Consider the following 19059-nt stretch of genomic DNA (forward strand, 5'->3'; position numbering starts at 1 on the left):
AAACTTGTAAAAAAAAAAGTGCCTTTAAATCTCAACCTGGAAGCTTTTTATTTTTATTTTTATTTTTTGAAAGAAAAGAAACACTCTTCATCTTTTGCAGTCTTGACCGGGGTGTGTTGTATGAATCTCCTCTCCCTTTGGCAAGTTAGGACATATAATTAAGCTCTAATTTAACTGTCTTCCGTTTCCAATGTGACAGATAGCGATCGGTGAGTTTTAATCCGTCGTTCAACTCTCGGTAACCTCTCCTGAGCCACCTCTCCCTGCAGGCACTTGTCCTTTTCTCTCCTCCAAACAACTTCTGCCTCCACCTGATGTGAGGAATCCCTCCAGTCTCTCTCGATTGTTGTGTTTATTTTTAAAACAGTGCTCGCTTTTGTCCCCATGTATCGAGGCAGAGCGGTTCAAAGACGACAGATGACGAACTTCAGTGGCAAACGGATGAGATAAAGAGTTCCAGCTGCAGGAGCTTTGTGTTTTCATTCCTTCTTCTCCAGTCATCAGAAATCTGCAGTTGTGTGGCTTTAACTTTTCCCGAGATTTCTTCCCCTGATAAAAACCAAGGGAGTAGATGGAAGGTTTTTATTTTTTATTTTTAGGAGACAGACGGCACGGTGCCATGGGATGGCTGCCTTTAAAGGTGTTGTGTTTGTTTTACAGACTGGCGAGAACAACTTCGACAGTGTTTTAAACGCGCCGGGGTCCCGACACCCCGCTGTGACGTGGCGCACGTTTGAGGCCTGCATCAAACAGGGAAAGCATGGAGAATCAGCACGTCTGCCTGTGCAGTTTGGTTAGAAAAAATATATATATATTTTTTCAACTTGAAGTTAAATAGTTTTGCAGAATAAAGAAGTCGGAAAAGAGCAAATTGAGTCGATTTATTCAGTTTGTGCGTCTGCTTTTCACATGTTTTATTGCTTTCCTTGCAGTCAGAGGAGGCGAGCTGTTTAACTATAGCTCTGTTTATAGCAAGGTATTAAAAAGCAGCATGCCGAGCCGTCGAATCTATCTTTGTTTCCTAAAAGCGCGAATTCAGAACCGAAAGTGGTTTGTGAAGCGCGTATTACCTTGACAATAATTTATTTGAATTAATGGGCACATCTTAATTTGTCTAATATTTGTGACTGAAAGGCATTTCATTCATCTGAGTCAGATGGGCAAGTGGAGGAAGAAAACGCCTCTTTGATTTAGAATTGAAGTTACCAAATTTAGAAAGAGCATTAACTCAATTCAGACACAAAATAAACATTATTAAACGGAACAATGTGTCTTCCTTCCTTTCCCCATGTGATTATTTTAAGCTTAAATCAATGCGTAAAAGCAGACTTGGGGCTATTGCTTTATCTAAAAGTATTTAGAAGAAGTTTTCAGCCAGTTCTCAGGTGCCTCACTTGATCAAGACAGGAAGAAACTAAACGTCCTTAAACAGTCTAATCAAAGCGCGCCTGACACTGGATCTAAATGGAAACCTCAAGTGTTTCCGTACGCTCACTCAGTGGGTGTTATGCCACCAAAATACCAGATCAGTCATCCTCTTTTTTCCCCCCCTCCTCTCGTTTTTTCTTCTTCTTTTTTTTTTTTGCACAAAGCCACACCTCCCTCATCCTCCCCGTCCAATGGCATCAGCGCCCAGAGCTGCGCGCAGCCCGGTTGGATAAAACCTGGGTCAGTGTTGGCTGCACACACACAATCTAACAGCACACAGTGCAGTCAGAGTCAGGACACACACCGCGTTTCACCGCAACAGACTCATCAGTGGGATAATAAAACTATATCTGCTGTGGATCTTCTGTTTATTATTATTATTATTATTATTGAGCCAGAATTTTACCTGGAGCTCCATCGTGGGAAAAGGTAAGCTCGGGTTTTTCCACGCCTCTCGCGGGATTTTGTTGCCTGCTTCCTTTCTCAGTATGATGGAAATTTGTTGAGCAGCAAAAGCGGAGCTTTAATTTGTTCTTGGAATGCTGCGAACTGCCGGGAGACGGAGAGAGCGAACTGCGGGGGTCTCAGTGGTCACCAGAAAACTAGATAGACAAGGAAAAAATAATGAGTATGAAGTGAGCAGCTGATATGACCCAGAAGTTGTGGCTCAAATTGAATATATTAAAACAGAGATTAATTTTACTTGAACTAGTCTGTTACACCTTACTTGCTCTATTTGTTTGTTTGTTTGTTTGTTTTTTTTCCCAGGTGGTTTTCTCTGTTTGTTTTCTGCCTTTATAGTTTTGGTGAGCAAGAAATAATGTTTAGCCTGTAGCGTTTGTTGATGAGACAATAATGTAAGCAGTTCTCCTGAAAATCATAAACCACGATCCGCATGCATTAGGTGATATCTGTGTGTGTGTGTGTGTGTTGGGGGGGAGGGGGAGGTTGGAAGCGTTTCTGTTGTCTCCTTTTTATTTAAATTAAAAAAAAACAAACTAAATATTAAAATTTGAAATGAATCCCAAGAACACGACTTAAGTAACTCAAACCTACTTCCCGATATGTTGGATATGTAGTAGCTAGAGCAGATGCTAATGCAATAAAGTGACATTTTCTTGAAATTAAATAATTTATTACTTTGAAAAACTACAGCAATTTCCACACAGCTTCAGAATTTTTTATTTCATTTTTTGTGTTACATGAAGTGTAACACAGTTTTTAAGTTTCATATAAAATACTAAAAAAAAATGCAATATAAAATAACAGAATTAATGACAAACATTGTGTTAAATGTAATAGTTTATTCTCAGAGTGGCGATTTTCAACAAAGGAAGTTTACAACGAAGCAGGCTCAATTAATATATTCTGTATTGGTATATAAACAAATAGGTCAGAGTCATTCATTTTACTGTAAAGCTTATTGGGTTTAGATCTAAACGTTGTTACGTGTAGCAAGAAGAATAGCTGGAGTAAAATATTTCAATATAAATAAAATGACAAAGTTCAGCCTCTGTTGAGTACAGGCTGAACTTTAAAGGTGTTTTCACTGATGGGGTTAAACTTAGGTAATCTGATGATGACAAAGTGAGAGATATGAAGCTAAAATCAGGCCGTATGAGTGTATTTTGTCACATCATTGCTTTGGGATAATTATTTCAGGTCACATTCAACAGGACAAAGCAGGAGGTGCTTCTCTGAAAGTCAGTGTTTCGCTGTAATCTTGAGTCTAATTATGCAGCTTTTCCTTAGGAATACAGAAGACTTTCGATGCAGGGAAGTCAAGCCAGACTCGCATTCTCTGAAAAAGTCGAATTTTCTGTCATTGCTCATAAATTCTGAACTTTTTAAAGCAGAGAGCGGGGCGCCGAGCAGATGGAGCCTTCAAACAAGGCTTTGACTCATAGTGTCTGACAATTGATTTAACAGGTGCTCAGAAATTGTCTCGGCTCTTAACTCTCCTCTTCCTTTTTGATGCTGGCCACTTTTAACTTTTAGGATATGAAACTCCTTCAGTTTTTCCATGGATATCATTACACGCACAAACCTGTCATTGTGGGGTTTTTTTATTTTTTATTTTTATTGTTGTTGTTTTTTTGTTGTTTTTTTATCTTTTCCGCTTCTTCCAGGCATGCAGTAATTTATTTGGCATTTTAGAGCTCTAGAGCTTTGAATGATGTTCCTCACTTGTATGAGTCACTTAGGATGAAGGCATTTGCTAAATGACAAAATGTAAATGTAATGCAACTTGTTTTGTCACATTTGGAAACAAGCAGACTGGCACAGAAGAATTATGTTCGCTCAAAGTAAAAGCATTTGATCTTGGCTTGTAATGCTCAATGCAAACCAACAGACCAAAAAGCAGTTTATTTCTACTTCTATGTGCCTTAGATAGTGTCTCAGATTTGTGCATGTTGATCCCTAAATGTCATTCACCAAAACCAACCACTCTACTTTTTTGTAGTCACGCAAACACCATTTATTGAGTTCAAAATCCAAAAACAAACAGATTTATTAGCTGTAGGCATTATTAGACCAATCTGTTCTCAAGAAAAAAAAAACTGAATTAGAGTGGATTTATCGTTTGCATTTCACACATGCCAATAAAATGGTTTTTCACATTTATCCAGAGGCCTCTGAGACTTTCCTGATTGTCTCATTAACACACATGGAGAAGAAAACCAGACATGTACGCTTCTCCATCCAGGAACAATTCAAGTTGGATGTGTTAACGTGTGAAAAGGCGAGCTGCGTTTAGGGAAGCTCGTGACACAAGCTGTCAGTTTCATGCTCTGCTGTCGTCCCGCAGTCTGACATCGGCGCTGGACTCCAGAACACACCCATGTCAGACGAGGCGGGAGGCTCACTGAAGGCGCTTTAACCGGGACAGCGGTGGAGCAGGGCATCACATTCAGCTGGTGGAGTAGGGAGTTAAAACTCAGGGTTATGTCCGGAGGCACTGGGAGAGGTAAGCAAGCTGTCTCTGCTAAGATCTCTGATTGAAACACGAATAAATGAAGAAAGAAGACCTTACATTTCTGTGCCTTCGAAAGCTTGGATCTGTCAACTTTTTAATAATCTGTTTGTTTGTTTGTTTTTTTGTTTGTTTTGGTATTCTGAAAGAATTGAAACAACATGGAATATTGTTTCAATACAATATAGAATACAAAACATTTAAGCAATATCTTGTAGTACATTACACAGGTGCACAAAAAATACTTATTATATTTTAAATAAAAAATAAGTTTTTATGTGATTTTTACATTCTCGGTGGATTTAAAGTTAATAATGTGAGACTATGAAAACCTTTAGACTGGTTGCATAAAAACACTCTACACCCTTCAGACTTTTTGACAGTCTTGGTAAAGATGTGTGTAAAGCTTTAAAATAAATATCTTGTTTTTTCTATTAGCATAATTTCACACAGAAAAAAAGAAGAAATCCTTTAGTTAGAATATATTTATTCAGTGGGTGTAGAACCAAAAATCATGTGTTGAGAAATTACAAAAATGCAATGAAAAAATAAGCTAATCAAAACTATTGTGTTTTATTTATTAATTGGTATTTTGAGAAATTAAGTTTTTAGGATTTTTTGGATTTTTTGTAAATTAATCACTGATCAGATTAACTTTTACTTATTCATTTATGACTGCTTCTTCTCCTGATCCAATTTCTCTCTTCGAAATGTGAAAGTCAGGAAAAGATAACATCAGAGTTTATTGTCATTCATGCTAAAAATTAACATGTTTTTTTTTATTTTTTATAGTGCAGCAGCCAAAATTCACTTACACCAAAATGAAGAAGAATTCAATATTTAAATGTGAGCACATTTATTAAGGAGGAAAAACAAATAATAAATCCATGTTAAAAATTACTTTCAGACAAACAAATAAAAAAATTCTCCCCAACAATTTGTGTCAAATAAATGGCACCTTAATCTCTTTGTAATGTTTTTTTTTTATTTTATTTTTTATTTTACTTTAATTGTATTACTTGATCAGTGTCCATAACTTCGTGTTTTTTCTGACGTGACATGAAGGCCAATATCTGCTATAGCCATTCTTCAAAATAGTAAAAACAAGAGAACATGCTATTCAAGTTATGGCTAGGAAAACAACCCTTAACCTAAGCTAACTCAAACAGTAACAATGCATATGTTTAGAATAAGCTGATTTTGTGACGAGGGCAAAGGTTTATAACTCCACCCCGCAGAGTGAGAGTAATAAATGAATGTGAAGACTCACTCCTACATAGTTTTGTATCTATCTATCTATCTATCTATCTATCTATCTATCTATCTATCTATCTATCTATCTATCTATCTATCTATCAGTTTAATAAATTCGTGCTGTGTTTGTCGGTGCGCGCGCGTTGCTTGTGCGCGTGCAGGACCCCCCCGGCTGTGCTCCTCTTTAATATCCTGCAGGTTGATGAAGCTTGGCGGGCAGGTTTTTTTTTTTTTTTTTTTTTTCTGCCACACTCGGCTGGCAGCGTTAATAGAGGCTGCCCTCCTTCGTCCGGCCGCCGTTTGATGTGGAAATGAAAGCTGGGGGACTCAGTGGGTTAAATTAAAAGCGCTGCTGTTGTTCTGGACGCTGAGCAGGGAGTGTTGGGAGCTGAGGTTTTCTTTCTTGTCGCGGCGCAGGAAAAGCGCACCGTGTCTGCTGGTGCTGCTGCTGCTTCTTGTTGTCGTTTTGAAGGAGCAGCTCCTGTCAGATCCGTGAATGAGAGCCTCTATTATGCATTTATGTATTTAAAACACGGCGACAGCTATGATCTGAACCTCTTTTGGGGGGGGGGGGGGGAATGTCAGCCTTTCTCAGCCAGAGACATGATACGCAACAAACCGAATTATTTTATTTCCTTGGTTTTACCTTTTTGTGTGTGTGTGTGTTTGGCAATTGTTGTTTGAATGCTGAAACTTCTGTATAGTACTTCATGTTGTATTTGATTGCACAAAAACATTATTAATATAAAAGCTGATTGAACCAATTTGACATCGTTTTAAAATAAACATGTGGAAGAGTGACATATAAGACCGCTGTATGTCTGCGACACAGAGGCTACATTCACACACACACAGTTAAGTGGCACATAAATGAAGAATGGGTATTAAACCAGCAGGGATTATCCATAAGGGGATAAGCCTAAAAGAACAATTAAAAAATCATTACTCATAAAGAATAGACTTTGTTTTCAACGGTCTGTCCTAAAATTATATCTGTTTTAAATTCATGTTTAACTCAAGCTGAAATTTGTTGATATTTTATTATAAAGAAAACAATATGTTATTAAGCAAGTTGTTTTCTTTTCTCTCTATAAGAATAGGGTATATAGTCACAGCAGCCAATTAAATAACTATGTATCTTTGTCCAAACTACATTATGTGGGAAGCTGAACTCAAACTCACAACCTTGCAGCTGCATTAAAAAATAAGAGAACCCCAAAGAAAGAGAAAACAACTTCAAAGGGGGCAGATATACCATCTATAAAAGAAAAAGAAAAAGAAAAAAAGACGGATAATATACAAAACATATACAAAAAAGCTCAAATATGGGGGTCTTAAAATGAGTTGAACAATGTAAATTTGTGAAGTCATTCCAGTAATTTCACTGCTTAGGACAGAAAGTTGTGTTTCCATCTGCTGGTTCTGTTATAGATGTTATGTTAAGTTCAAAACATAAATGTTGAGGGTATGAGGAGTTTCTGACCATTTTCAGAGGTCTTTACCCCTGAAACAGAGCTGGACAGTTTCAGCAGGAGACATTTTTGTCTCCTGCTGGGGTAGGGTATAGGGCACAGTTATTTCTAATAATTTAACCCTAATCGTCTTCTAAGGCCAAGCAGTTTCTTACATGAAAACAATTCATTGAAGCAGAAATATTTAACTGCATTAGCCCTTTTCCCTGAGCAGAAAACTTTATCACAATGTTGATGTTTCTGCTGCTTTTTAATTCAAGTTTATCAAATCAAAATTTACTGATTACAACTTCTGCTTTTAGTTTTCATTTGTGTAAAAGAATTAGCTTCTTTGCAAATTTGAAAACCTCAACAGCAAATTATGAAGACACTAACTGTGTGTTTTAGATCTTTTTTTTTTTTTTTTGTAATATTTCATGGAGCCAAACCGAGGTTATTTATTCACTAAATAGGACTGGGTCACGGCTGCTCGTGATTAAATCAGCAGACAGAAGTTTGTGTTTGTGAAGTGGGTTGAGCTCTCTGAAGTTCCATGACGTTTATGAGTGTTCATCCCCCCTCCTCCCCCAGGCCATGGGGGTCTTAACCAACTAGGTGGAATGTTTGTTAATGGCCGTCCGCTTCCGGAAGTTATCCGGCAACGCATCGTAGACATGGCCCACCAGGGGGTCCGACCCTGCGACATATCCCGCCAGCTCCGGGTCAGCCACGGCTGCGTCAGCAAGATCCTGGGACGGTGAGCGCAGCGACGGACAGTGTTACTCCACTTCCTTTTGCAGTGACCTTTGAGCTGTTTGCTTCTCAGAGACACTTTTGGTGATTTTTTTTTTTTTTTTTTTTTTTTTACAAAATGTTTTTTTTTATTAACACAGTAACCATCTCTCACAGGTATTACGAAACGGGCAGCATCAAACCAGGGGTAATCGGCGGCTCCAAACCCAAGGTGGCCACGCCGAAGGTTGTGGAGAAGATCGCGGAGTACAAGAGGCAGAATCCCACCATGTTTGCCTGGGAAATCAGAGATCGACTACTGGCGGAAGGAGTGTGTGACAGCGACACGGTGCCCAGTGTGAGCTCCATTAACAGGTGAAAACTCAGTGACATATCATAACTGAGTTAATGCAGTCTTTCAAGCGTTTTTAGGGGCTTAATAATAGAGAGGGTCTTCATTTGTTTGTTTGTTTGCAGAATAATTCGAACTAAAGTTCAACAGCCTTTTAATCTCCCACTGGATGGAAAAGGTTTGAGTCCAGGACATACCTTAAGTAAGTCTCTAATATGTATAAAACATTGGGTCATAAGATTAAGTTTATGACCTTGTGGGATTAGGATTACTGGAAAAACAACTGCGCTTCTCTGGCTCAAACCTGAGGGTTTTCCTCTCTGTTTCCCAGTTCCCAGCTCAGCCGTCACTCCTCCAGAGTCGCCTCAGTCAGACTCTTTGGGCTCCACTTACTCCATCAATGGCTTGTTAGGAATCCCCCCGCCAAATACAGACGGCAAGAGGAGCCACGATGACAGTAAGGACCGAATCTAATTATAACTATGCCCAGAGTTGCTGGAAAGAAGTGTTTGTGACACCTAAACACAGAGGGTGTGAGAAATGAGCCTGTGATGGGTTTTCTTTTTAAGGTTCTGGGGAAATAAAAGATGGGATTTATCTCCAGATTCTCCAAAATCATGGTCATATATGTCCACTGTTTGTACTTGAACTTCATTCAACACACCATCATAGAGTTTTCACTCTTTAACTTTATGTTAAGTATAAAATACTGCTAAAACAAATAATTTATTCACGCTGCCATGTCTTGAACAAATTGGGAGTTTGTAATTTTTGTAAGGAAAGAATGCCCTGGAAATCCATCTGAACAATCTTAAGTCAAGTTCATTGAAAGGTCTACACAGACACTTAAAAGTATTTATCATATGCTTTAATCCTGCAATTTGGATGTGAAAATAAAGTTTAAAGAGAAGTGCTTCCAAAATACAGCCCTGAGGGACACCGTAAGTTAAGTTAGTTTCTTCTTAGGACCATTTTACCCGCGCTTCTTAATAATAGCTTTTCTGTCAATTAATTACAGGATCAAGTCAAAAACAAGCAAAAATAGATTCCTGTTTTTATGTCCGCAAATAATTTCTCAACCTTTTTATGTAGTGAATTCTCATACAAAACAACAACAACAAAAAACAGTGTTTGCTACTTTTGAACTCCCTCCTCTCCTTCCTCCTCCTCGCTGTGTTGATCCAGGTGACCAGGAGAGCTGTCGGCACAGCGTGGACTCCCAGGGCAGCGCGGGCGTCCCGAGGAAACAGATGAGAGTCGAACACTTCTCCACAGCCGCACAACATCTGGACTGTGGGTTTGATCGTCACCACTACCCGTCAGACTCCTTCAGCTCCACCTCAAGCAGCAAGGCAGAGCAGGTAGCAGTAAGGGATGAGTCTAAAGTTATGTTTGCTTCAGTCTGAAAACGGTGCAGAGACATTTCTGTACGCCCTTTCTTATTATTTCAAATGTTATGCTTGTTTATTTGTGAGAAAATCCTGTCACTGAACTTTGCTCGTGCTCATGCTGAAGCAAAATTTGGGCCGATATCTAATCCCTGTCTTCCATCTTTAGACTTTGTACCCGCTGTCGCTCATCAATGGCAATCTGGACGATGCCAAGACCAGCCTCTCAACAAGCAGCTCTGTCATTGGACGAAATCTGTCAGCACACCCAAGCTACACTGTAGTAACCGGTAAGATACTTTAGGTAACGTCTCCTGACACATATCAGAAATGCAAACTGGCATCTTTTAGGCTCAGACGTTTCACTCCATCCTCACCTTTTCCAGATTTCAGCCTACTTCATTTAACCCCCTGCATTGGGTTTCTTACATTAAGCATTTGTTTCCATTTCTCTCACCCGCTCACTGCGCGCCGGCTCTGAAAGAGCCCCTTCAGACTCTGCCGCTCTGTCTGAAGCAGGAAATGTCCCCAGAAGTGACCAGTACGAGCCCCTCACCAAATATGGTGGCATCCACCCTGGCGTACGTGGAGCTGCAGGCGCTGCAGAAACCTGTTTCTGTCAGCAGCAGCTGCAACGGCACCACCAGCAGCAGCAGCAGCTCCAACTCATATCCCAATGCCTTCAACTCATTTTCCCATCATGCACCGATGTACGGGCAGTTCAGCAGTCAGTCTATCATGTCAGGTAATTCACCCATTCATCTCATGTATGTTCACGATCATAATGCAACAAGTATCCGTGTTTCTGACCATTAGTGTGGCAGGTTTTTTTGGGGGGGGGCGGATGCTGCAGCTGAGTCACCCCCATTATCCCACACAGATTTATTCTGTTTTCACTTAAATGATTCAGATCATAAAACAAATTGTAACATAAGGCTAATAATTTGACATAATTCAATGGAGTTTTCAAATTATGGTTTAATTTATTAAGGGAAAATTATCAATCTAGACCCACATGATCCTATGTAAAAGTTTATATGCGGTGACAGCCAGGTACAGCATGTTCTTATTTGCAGTTTTACTGCTGTTACATTTGAGTTTTCTTGGATGAACGACCTGTTTAAGGTCATACCGCTTCATCTAAGTCAACTTTAATTATAACTTTTATTCTGCAACACCAAAATCTTCCTTTTGGATTTTTTTTTCTTTTTTTTTTTGAACCATTCACAGCTGGATTTGTCGGTGTACTATGGGTCATTTTTACTGTTGCATAACCCAAGTGATCATCACACTACCACCCCAGTATTTGATTGCAGGTTTGATGTTCTTTTCTAAAATGCGACGTTAATTTTATACCAGATACATTGGGATGCAAACATTTCATTAAGTTCTGGTTTTGTATTATCAGTCCACAGAACATCTTCCTCGTAGTTTTAGGGATCACCAAGATGGTTGTTTGAAACAGGTCTTTGTGTGTTTCATAGTCAGCAGAGGTTTTGACCTTCAAACTCTCCTATAGAGGTCATTTTTACCCAGTATCTTTCTTCCTGTTGAAGCTTGGATACCGACAATAAGGCGTACACAGTGATAGATGTTTGTTTGTAACCTTCTCCTTATCAGTGTGTTCTTGGCGCAATTTTGGTAGGTTGTTAATCCTAGGAAGATTTACCACTTTTCTATGTTTAGTCCATAAAATGACTTTGAATTGATAACATTGAATTTTTGAATTTCTTAGCACCGGGCCATGTTGTTTTACTTTTTAATATATTTTATCCTACTTCATGTCATCAGACATGTTGCAAATCAAGTCATTTCTTGATTCCACATCTTAATCAGTAATAATGAAATGGGGTGATATCAATTAAAATAAATGAACTCATTTGTAATTCTGGATTTACTCAAATTATATGTGTTGTATTAAAATTGTTTGATGATCAGAAATATGTGTGTGTGTGACATAAAAGCTAAGACGGAAGTAATACACAGGATGGAAATTATTTTAATTCACTGGAAGTACTGGAACAAATGTGCAAAAAATGTCACTAATATCTGAATAAATATCTTTAGTGAAGTTGCACACAGTTTTTGTAGCCATTAAATGCCTCCTAGCATATTTCCAGAAAATGACGAGTTTATTTTAATTTACTGCTTAGTTTCTTGAAAGTGACTTGGCTAAAGCATAGGTCACAAGTGTTCAATAGAGCTTAGGTCAGTGGTTTAGGGAGGCAGCTCCAGAAGACTAATATTAGCTTAATTTAATCATGCTAAAATTTGTTTTTTGTGTGTGTGTGCGTGTGTTTAGGTCATTTTTCTGCTGGAACATCTAATTTGTTTGAATTTTCATCCCTCAGTACTGCAAAACAAACATTCTGTACCAACTTCAAGTTTGAGTTCATGGATCGTAGATAAGTAGATATTGCCTTTACATTTAGGCGTACGCTGATGTTTTGGCTGAACAAATCTTCAGGCTTATGGTTGAAAAGATTTGTATCACTGTTGTCTTTTTTTAAACCAAAGGGTTTGGGGGTCTTTCTGCAAAGAGTTTGCTTGTTCACCCTGTATATGTGTAGTTTTGCTACAGTAAGGTCTTCTTACTGTGCAAAAACATGCATGTTGGGTTAATTATTCTCTCTAAGCTGCTCTTGAGAGTGAATTTGTTCATACATTGAAGTTTTGTCTTGTATGTCTCTTTAGGCTGTCGACCTGGAGACGTCGATTTTGCAATCGTGTTTATTTTATCGTAAAGCACCACAGTGAAATTATCTTTTTTTTTTTTTTTTTAAATCTTGCTTCCAAATCTTTTGCCCTGTTATATAATTTATTTTAAAGAGAAGTTTGGGAATTTGGTGGTAGTTTTCATTCTTCATTCCAGCACTTTGTGAAATGCACAAGCAGCAAATTATCCAAACAACGTGATGCTCTGTCTTGTCATGTTTGTCTAACCTGGTCGTCTTTTATATGAACATTTCCTTCGTCTACAGTTTGCAGCTGCAAATTTCAGTCAAGTCTGAAGATGCCGATTTGGATCTTCTGTCTTGATTGGTGTCTTCTGTGTTCGTGAAACTCATTTCATTGTTCACAGGAACAATCAGATTCCACTTTCCATTCAAAAATAATGTATTAGATCTTGGTCTTGAAAAGTTAGAATACTCCATTTTATTAAAATAACTTTTTTTTTTTTAAATCTTCAGGTTTTATCTTGCATAAGCATTCCACCAAGGGAATAAAACATCTCAAATAAATGAATAAAATACTAACAATTATTATGACCAACATGTCCAGGTGTTTACAGGTGCCAGTGTTAAATGTTACTGGGCTACAGGAGGTTTTGAACTTGCTCAAGGTTGTTTTTGAAAGCAAATTGAATAAAAGTATTAATTTAGTGAATACGGCGCTAATGTTTCTTGGGTGCTTACTCTCCAGATTGGCCGATTCTCCACAGTAAGACGTAACCCAGTTTTATTTTTGTCGTTTCAGGGCGTGACATGGTGAGCTCCACCCTGCCAGGTTACCCGCCCCACATCCCCTCCCCGGCCCAGACAGGATACTCCTCCTCTGCCATCACAGGAATGGTCGCAGGTGAGCTCCACAACCCACGGAGGGGCATTTAAAGTAAAAAGAAGCAAACAACGAATGAAATGCAGGAAGAGAAGAAAACGTCGGATGGAGGTTTGTAGTTTAACAGGGAGGGAGGCTGAGTTAATCAGTAGCCTTTGCCAGGGTGGTGATCTGTGTACATGTGCACGCGGGTGCACACAGGCCCGGGGGGTACATAGAACAGGCTGGGGGGTTCCGCCCTGCTGCTCACACCCCCCATCCAGACACTTCTGACCACATATCGCCATGGGAACCAGGGGGCCCAGCAGGGAGATGCAAGCAAGGGTGGGCGGGAAGAGATGTGAAGTCTGGATCCAAACCGAAGAGTAGGAGGTCTTTGTTGCGTGTGTGTGTGTGTGTGTGTGATGTGCCTTTATATTTGAAGTCTGCCCTCCGAAGCGCGAAATGAGAGGGTCTGATTTATTATTTTTCTGGTGGGCTCACAGTGAGGAAGCGTTGATACACAATTACCGAGTGAAGGAGGAGGGGGTGTGTGGAGGGGTGAGGCAGGAGGAAGAGGAGAAGGAGGAGGTGAGGGGTGGGGGGGGGGGGCTCAGGGCTTCATTCCAACCAACATAATTACCAATTAGATATTGGAATGTTATAAAAAAAAAGAGAGAGAGAGAGAGAGAGAGAGAGAGGAAGAATGAGTGTTAGTGAAGCTAAAGCAGGAAGTGCAGGACGAACAAAAGAGGAGGACGTTTCAGAGGGCAGCGACTGAACGATGCGAGTGGCTGAGCGCCGCAGAAGAAAAAGGGCGCGGAGGCTGGGTGTGTGCACGCACCGCTGGGCTGAGGGATTTCACCCTCAGCCATCCACCTGCACCGCAGATTAATGGTTTACATGCTGCACTAACTGCTGGTGAATTATGAGCTAAGCTCCAGCAGTTGCTGGCACGCAGACAAACAGCCCGACTCCGTAAAGCATGTCCCCTCCTCGCCCTTTAATAACAAATGTCTTCATGAATTTTATCTGCGAGATGTGTCTCCTGACATCGTTTTATTTTTCAATTATTTTCCAGCAGGTGCAGACTACTCGGGTCAGTCCTACGGCCATTCGCCCTACACCTCCTACAGCGAAGCCTGGAGGTTCACCAACTCCAGCATATTGGGTAAGCAGAAGAAGACTCTGACAGCGTTGTGCAAGGTTTCTCATTATGGGTTATAGGTTAGCAAGTTGAAAATGACCTCTACAATGAAAGACAAAATTTGCAGGTGTTTGAATTATTTTTTTTTCCTGCTCATGCAAAGAAAGCCCTGATTTTCCTTACATTTAAAGAGAATCACCTCTGCTGACCTTGTGATGCAAAAACATTAAAGCATGATTTGAATTTGAATGAGCAACTTCCAGAAAAGTGAGCCCATAATGCTTTGGTCACATTTTCCATCGGACCATTTTGGTCCTTGTGGGAAAAAAATGTATCAGGATGTTAATTGTTTGAGGTGTTTTAACAAAGTGAATATTTTTTTTTGTCTTGATGTTTTTTTTTTTAATTTTATGTCTTCAACCTTTATTTTTCCAAAAATATCACATCAAAGCTGCCAGACGGTTTTAATATTTTGCCAAAAATGAATAAATTAAGCAAATGTGAAAACATTGAAGTAAACACAGAAAGAAGCAAAATTTGCAAAATGCCACATTGGTTTAATGTAATTTATTGCAAATATGTAATCTATCGATAGTGCCTCTCAAAGCTTGCATCCAAACTTCGGCATGGAGCAAAGAATACATAAACTCAGTATATTTTAATAGGACTGAATGTTGTTGATTTTTTGTTTATCTGTGAAGTGGAAGGAAGTTACACATTGTTTACAAAAATCCTGCAAGTGGTTGATTGCCATTGTGTTCAGCACACTTTTTCCTGCAATTAATAAAATCCACTAAATCCAGTTGCCTTCAGAAGTCACTTACTTAGACTCTGGAAAGCATTTACCAGTGAAGCACCCAATAGATCCATGATAACTCTGGAGGAGGTGTGGAGAACTACGGCTCAGGTGGGACAGGTAGCCATGTTTAAGTTACCCAGTGGGAACAGCAGATATGGAAAAACTCTACTCTTGTCACATGAGATCAAAACATAGCTTTTGACCTGCAAGACAAACGCCATCTATGGGAAGAAATTGATGCTCTGAACACACGATTCTCAGGAAGAAACATGAAAGTGGTAGCGTGATGCTGTGGGGATGGAAGACAACTCATTAGAGTCTGCAAAGACTTAAAGACTGAAGTAAAAGCTCACCTTCCAGCAGTACAACAGACATAAGTGAACTAACGAAGCAGAAAAGGAATGAAATGCTTTATATCAAAGTAAATGCAAGTCTTAGAATGGCCTAGTCAAAGTGTAGAGCTTATTCTAACTAAGAAACTGTGGTGAAACCTGAAAAAAATGTGCACAAATGTTAAACTCTGTTTTCTATATCCATGTGTTATTTCTTTCCACTTCACATGCATGCTGAAAGAAATTCAATTTGAAAGAAATTAAAGGGGTGTGAACATTTTTTTCACACACACGCCTTCCTCACCTTAGAGATATTAAAGTAAATGAACAATAAAACGGGGAAAATGAGTTGTTATTAAACACAGTGAATTAACTGTTCCTCTGCTGCAGGAGTCTGGTTATGAAGAAAAATTCAGCATCACAAGTTGAATACTTACAGCGAACGAGACCCAGTTCACATTCAAACCACAGACACCATAACCAGTCTCTGACTTTCTGCTGGCAAATGTTTCCACAGCCGTGAACAGCTCCCACTTCTCCGTGTCTCCCTCCACAGGCTCGCCCTACTACTACAGCTCGGCATCCCGCACAGGTCCCCCCTCTGCAGCCGCCGCCTACGACCACCTCTAGTCCCACGCGGCTGCAAGCCGGGACTCTTTGAAACCAGACTGAGAAACATAGCTGAAAGTGGACAGATGTGATGCGGGACCATGAGAGACAAAGCTGGAAACTCTTGCTGGAGGAATTATTGTTTCTCGTAGCCTTTTTTTACGGTCTACAACCTCTCGTTTTATTTATTCGTCGTGACTGACGCGGCCACGCAGGGTGACTGATTCATGTTTACACACCCTTTTCTGGGCGTGCTTTCAGCTCGACTGTGCATTTCGTTTCAGTTGAAATCTCTTTAAAACTGTTTTTCAGCCAAAGACTTTTTTCTTTCCTGGCACATGTACAACTTGATTCAGCAGCGCAAGTTTATTGCTTGGAGATATGCAACCTCTGTGAACTAAACTATGCCTGATTTGTTTACATTGTGGATGTGTTTTCCCTCTTTTTTTTTATTTTTTTTTTTTAACTGGAAACGTTAAATCCAGTGATAATATGAAGTCCTGCTGCTGGTCTGTACCTGCTTGTGGATTCTCTGTATAGACAAACACTCTGAATCAGAAATATCGACTTTAAAAACATAATGTCCGTCATAGAAAATTCAAGGATCTCTCCAGCGATGTGTACATAGTGTAAATGATGAATTACCTATGGGGAGGTGATTTTGCTCTGCGAATAAATGAGATGATCTGGGAGGGATGTAAACAACGAGGCCTGAAACACATTTGTTTTTGCTTCAGCTGGTTTTGAGTTTGTTGTCCTGCTGATGTTCTGATGTTTGGTAAAAATGGTGACTATTTTTTCTTATACTGTTATTAATATTATTGCAGATGTAAATATGGAATTTTTAAAGAAATATTTTAATTAAAAGCATGACAAACTGCAATCTTCACGTCTCCATCATCATTATTATAATTATTTTTAAAAAAAATTCCAGTTTTTTTTTTCTTTTTTGCAGTTTTTCCTCTTTTAATAGGACGAGATCAATGATCCTGAAAACGCGCATCTGTCTAATTTATTTTTCCTTTCCCTTTTTTTTTATTTTCTGCATCATGTAGTTTTATTTGCAATCATTCCGTCCCTGTTTGCGGCCTCATTATCGCAGCGCGTTAACGAGGCCACGGTTCGGCGGCGGCGCGGCCCACCTGGTGCCACCGGGAGGACGCAGGAGGCGCACGGAGGACTCCAACTTCAGCGACCCCCACGGACAGCATGAGTTCAACACTTAGAGCTTCTTTTTTCTTTGTTTGTTTATTAATTTAAAGTTGGAACTAAGGTGCATTTTAAAACTTTTGACTAGTCTGTTACTGATGAAAAATACAGGCTTTCAGGCAGCAAATTAACATAAAATAGCCTTTGGGTGTAAAATGTTAGACCACATGCCAATGGCGGCAAGCAAGTGAAGTTACGTTCGTTGATTTTTGAGGAATAGCGTATTTAAAATGTGTCACATAAAAATAAATGATTTTAGCAATAAAAAAGGCGTAATTTATTTTGTAGAATATTAATTTATAAATGTAATATTCAGCATTCAAGTTAAATTATAAACAATTTTGATGGAAAACATTAACTACCTTAACTGTACCTAAATATTTTGATCACAGCGTGCTTGCTCATTAGCCTGATTTGTTACTGGTTGTGTTAATGACAGAATATATCGGCGTAAAAGATAATAACTTTAATAAAGATCAATACAAACATGCTCTCTCTCCCAATTTGCAAAAACAAATTGACGTCATCTGTTCTCCTTCCTGTAGTTTAGAAGAACAACTTGTTCCGGACACATTCTGAGGAGAACATTTTCTGTTTTGATGTCTAAGAAACTTTAAGTGGGTTTTCTGCAATGGGAGGGACTTGTGAAAAGCAAACTTTCTTGAATTCTTGAAGCATGAAATGTACCGACTTGAAAGGACTTTGTCTCTCCGCCTCAAGCCAAAGGACTAATTTATATTCTTGCGACGCTAATAAGTTTCTGTCTTGCTGCAAGAATGTTGGTTTCAATACCACTTTTACTAGCCTAGCATTAAGCTAAGTCAAACCTGCTAGCAAGCTAAGTAACCACGAGGCAGTCACTGTGAATAAACGGTGAGGTTTCCAGGGAAACGGCTGTAATTAGTTTAGAAAGAACACTAATGCTAAAGCTAAATATGCTAACACACGCTAAACTTGGTAACCCTGAGTCAATAATTGATGAAGAGCAGTACATCTTAGCTGTAGCTAAAAAATGTTTATTGCTGCCGACTCAATTTGTTTAGATAAATCTAAAAAGCAATATTAGTAGTTTAACTAATTATGTAAATTGTTGTTTATAGTTGCCAGCCACCTAAAACATTGTAGTTGTTGGCTGCACATTAGCACAGCTCTGTAGCCTGACAGCAACAAGGTCTTGGGTTTGAATCCTGGCCTGGGCTCTTTCAGCATTCAGTCTGCACATTCTCCACGTTGGGTTCTCTCTGGGTACTTCAGTTTCCTCCCACAGTCCAAAAGTATGATTGTTAGGTTAATTAAATTGCTGTTAGGTGGGAGAAAGGATAAGTGAGTGCAGGAAATGAATGGGTGGGCAGGTTGATGCCTCTTAGTTGTTAAACTTGCATATTTTCTACTTCACCAAAGAAAATTAATGCAAATTCTTACACAAATTTTATGAGTTAAATTCTAACCAGGGCAATTACTAGTCAAAACTATCTACTCAGCTAATAATATTTCTTCAGGACTTCTATATATTTAAGCATGTTCCTCATGTTAATAAAAACAAGTACAATCTTCTAACTGAACTAAATTTAAATTCAAGTCAATTTGTCGTAAAAAGGCAACAAGATTCCTCAAGGGTCAATAATAGTGTGAAAATTAATGAGATGGACATTAAATAGGAAAAAACTCATCATGATGTATGCTTGGGATTTATTCATCGGAATTTATGAAACAAATATTTTGACCTTAAATTGTTTAAAATGCACAGGAGTTTAGTTTTGTTTTCTGATGAAACAGGATCTTTCTTCATTTTTCTTTCTTCTCCATGATGTCAAATATGCTGATGGAGATCAGATCCAGAGTATTTC

General features: G+C 39.1%; 1 protein-coding gene across 7 annotated transcripts; it reads left to right on the top strand.

The window, feature by feature from the left end:
- Positions 1 to 1613: 1613 nt before the first annotated feature.
- pax8 (paired box 8) lies at positions 1614 to 16886 on the top strand. Of its 7 annotated transcripts, none has more exons than XM_015037968.1 (12): positions 1622 to 1857; positions 4238 to 4396; positions 7699 to 7864; positions 8017 to 8214; positions 8317 to 8393; positions 8523 to 8648; positions 9377 to 9555; positions 9749 to 9869; positions 10064 to 10324; positions 13057 to 13158; positions 14198 to 14287; positions 15951 to 16886. In XM_015037968.1, the coding sequence occupies exons 2-12, from the start codon at positions 4375 to 4377 to the stop codon at positions 16022 to 16024; spliced, it is 1416 nt and encodes a 471-aa protein (XP_014893454.1). In that variant the 5' UTR covers positions 1622 to 1857; positions 4238 to 4374; the 3' UTR covers positions 16025 to 16886. The 7 variants fall into 7 exon arrangements, with proteins under 7 accessions (XP_014893459.1, XP_014893454.1, XP_014893456.1 ...); XM_015037970.1 differs by having other exon boundaries at positions 1623 to 1857; positions 7723 to 7864; XM_015037969.1 differs by having other exon boundaries at positions 1628 to 1857; positions 9377 to 9552.
- The last annotated feature ends 2173 nt before the right edge of the window (positions 16887 to 19059 follow it).

Source organism: Poecilia latipinna, unplaced genomic scaffold, assembly GCF_001443285.1.
Source record: "Poecilia latipinna isolate Pla-1442-1.1 unplaced genomic scaffold, P_latipinna-1.0 Scaffold425, whole genome shotgun sequence".
In the NCBI taxonomy this organism is placed as follows: Eukaryota; Metazoa; Chordata; class Actinopteri; order Cyprinodontiformes; family Poeciliidae; genus Poecilia; species Poecilia latipinna.

What these genes read in the sequence shown, in the direction of transcription:
- pax8 (XM_015037968.1), top strand. Translation starts at nt 4,375, where the DNA reads ATGTCCGGAGGCACTGGGAGAG. An exon ending in AAGCTACACTGTAGTAACCG is followed by an intron (nt 9,870 to 10,063) that starts GTAAGATACTTT and finishes CGGCTCTGAAAG; the next exon opens with AGCCCCTTCAGACTCTGCCG. An exon ending in CACCAACTCCAGCATATTGG is followed by an intron (nt 14,288 to 15,950) that starts GTAAGCAGAAGA and finishes CTCCCTCCACAG; the next exon opens with GCTCGCCCTACTACTACAGC.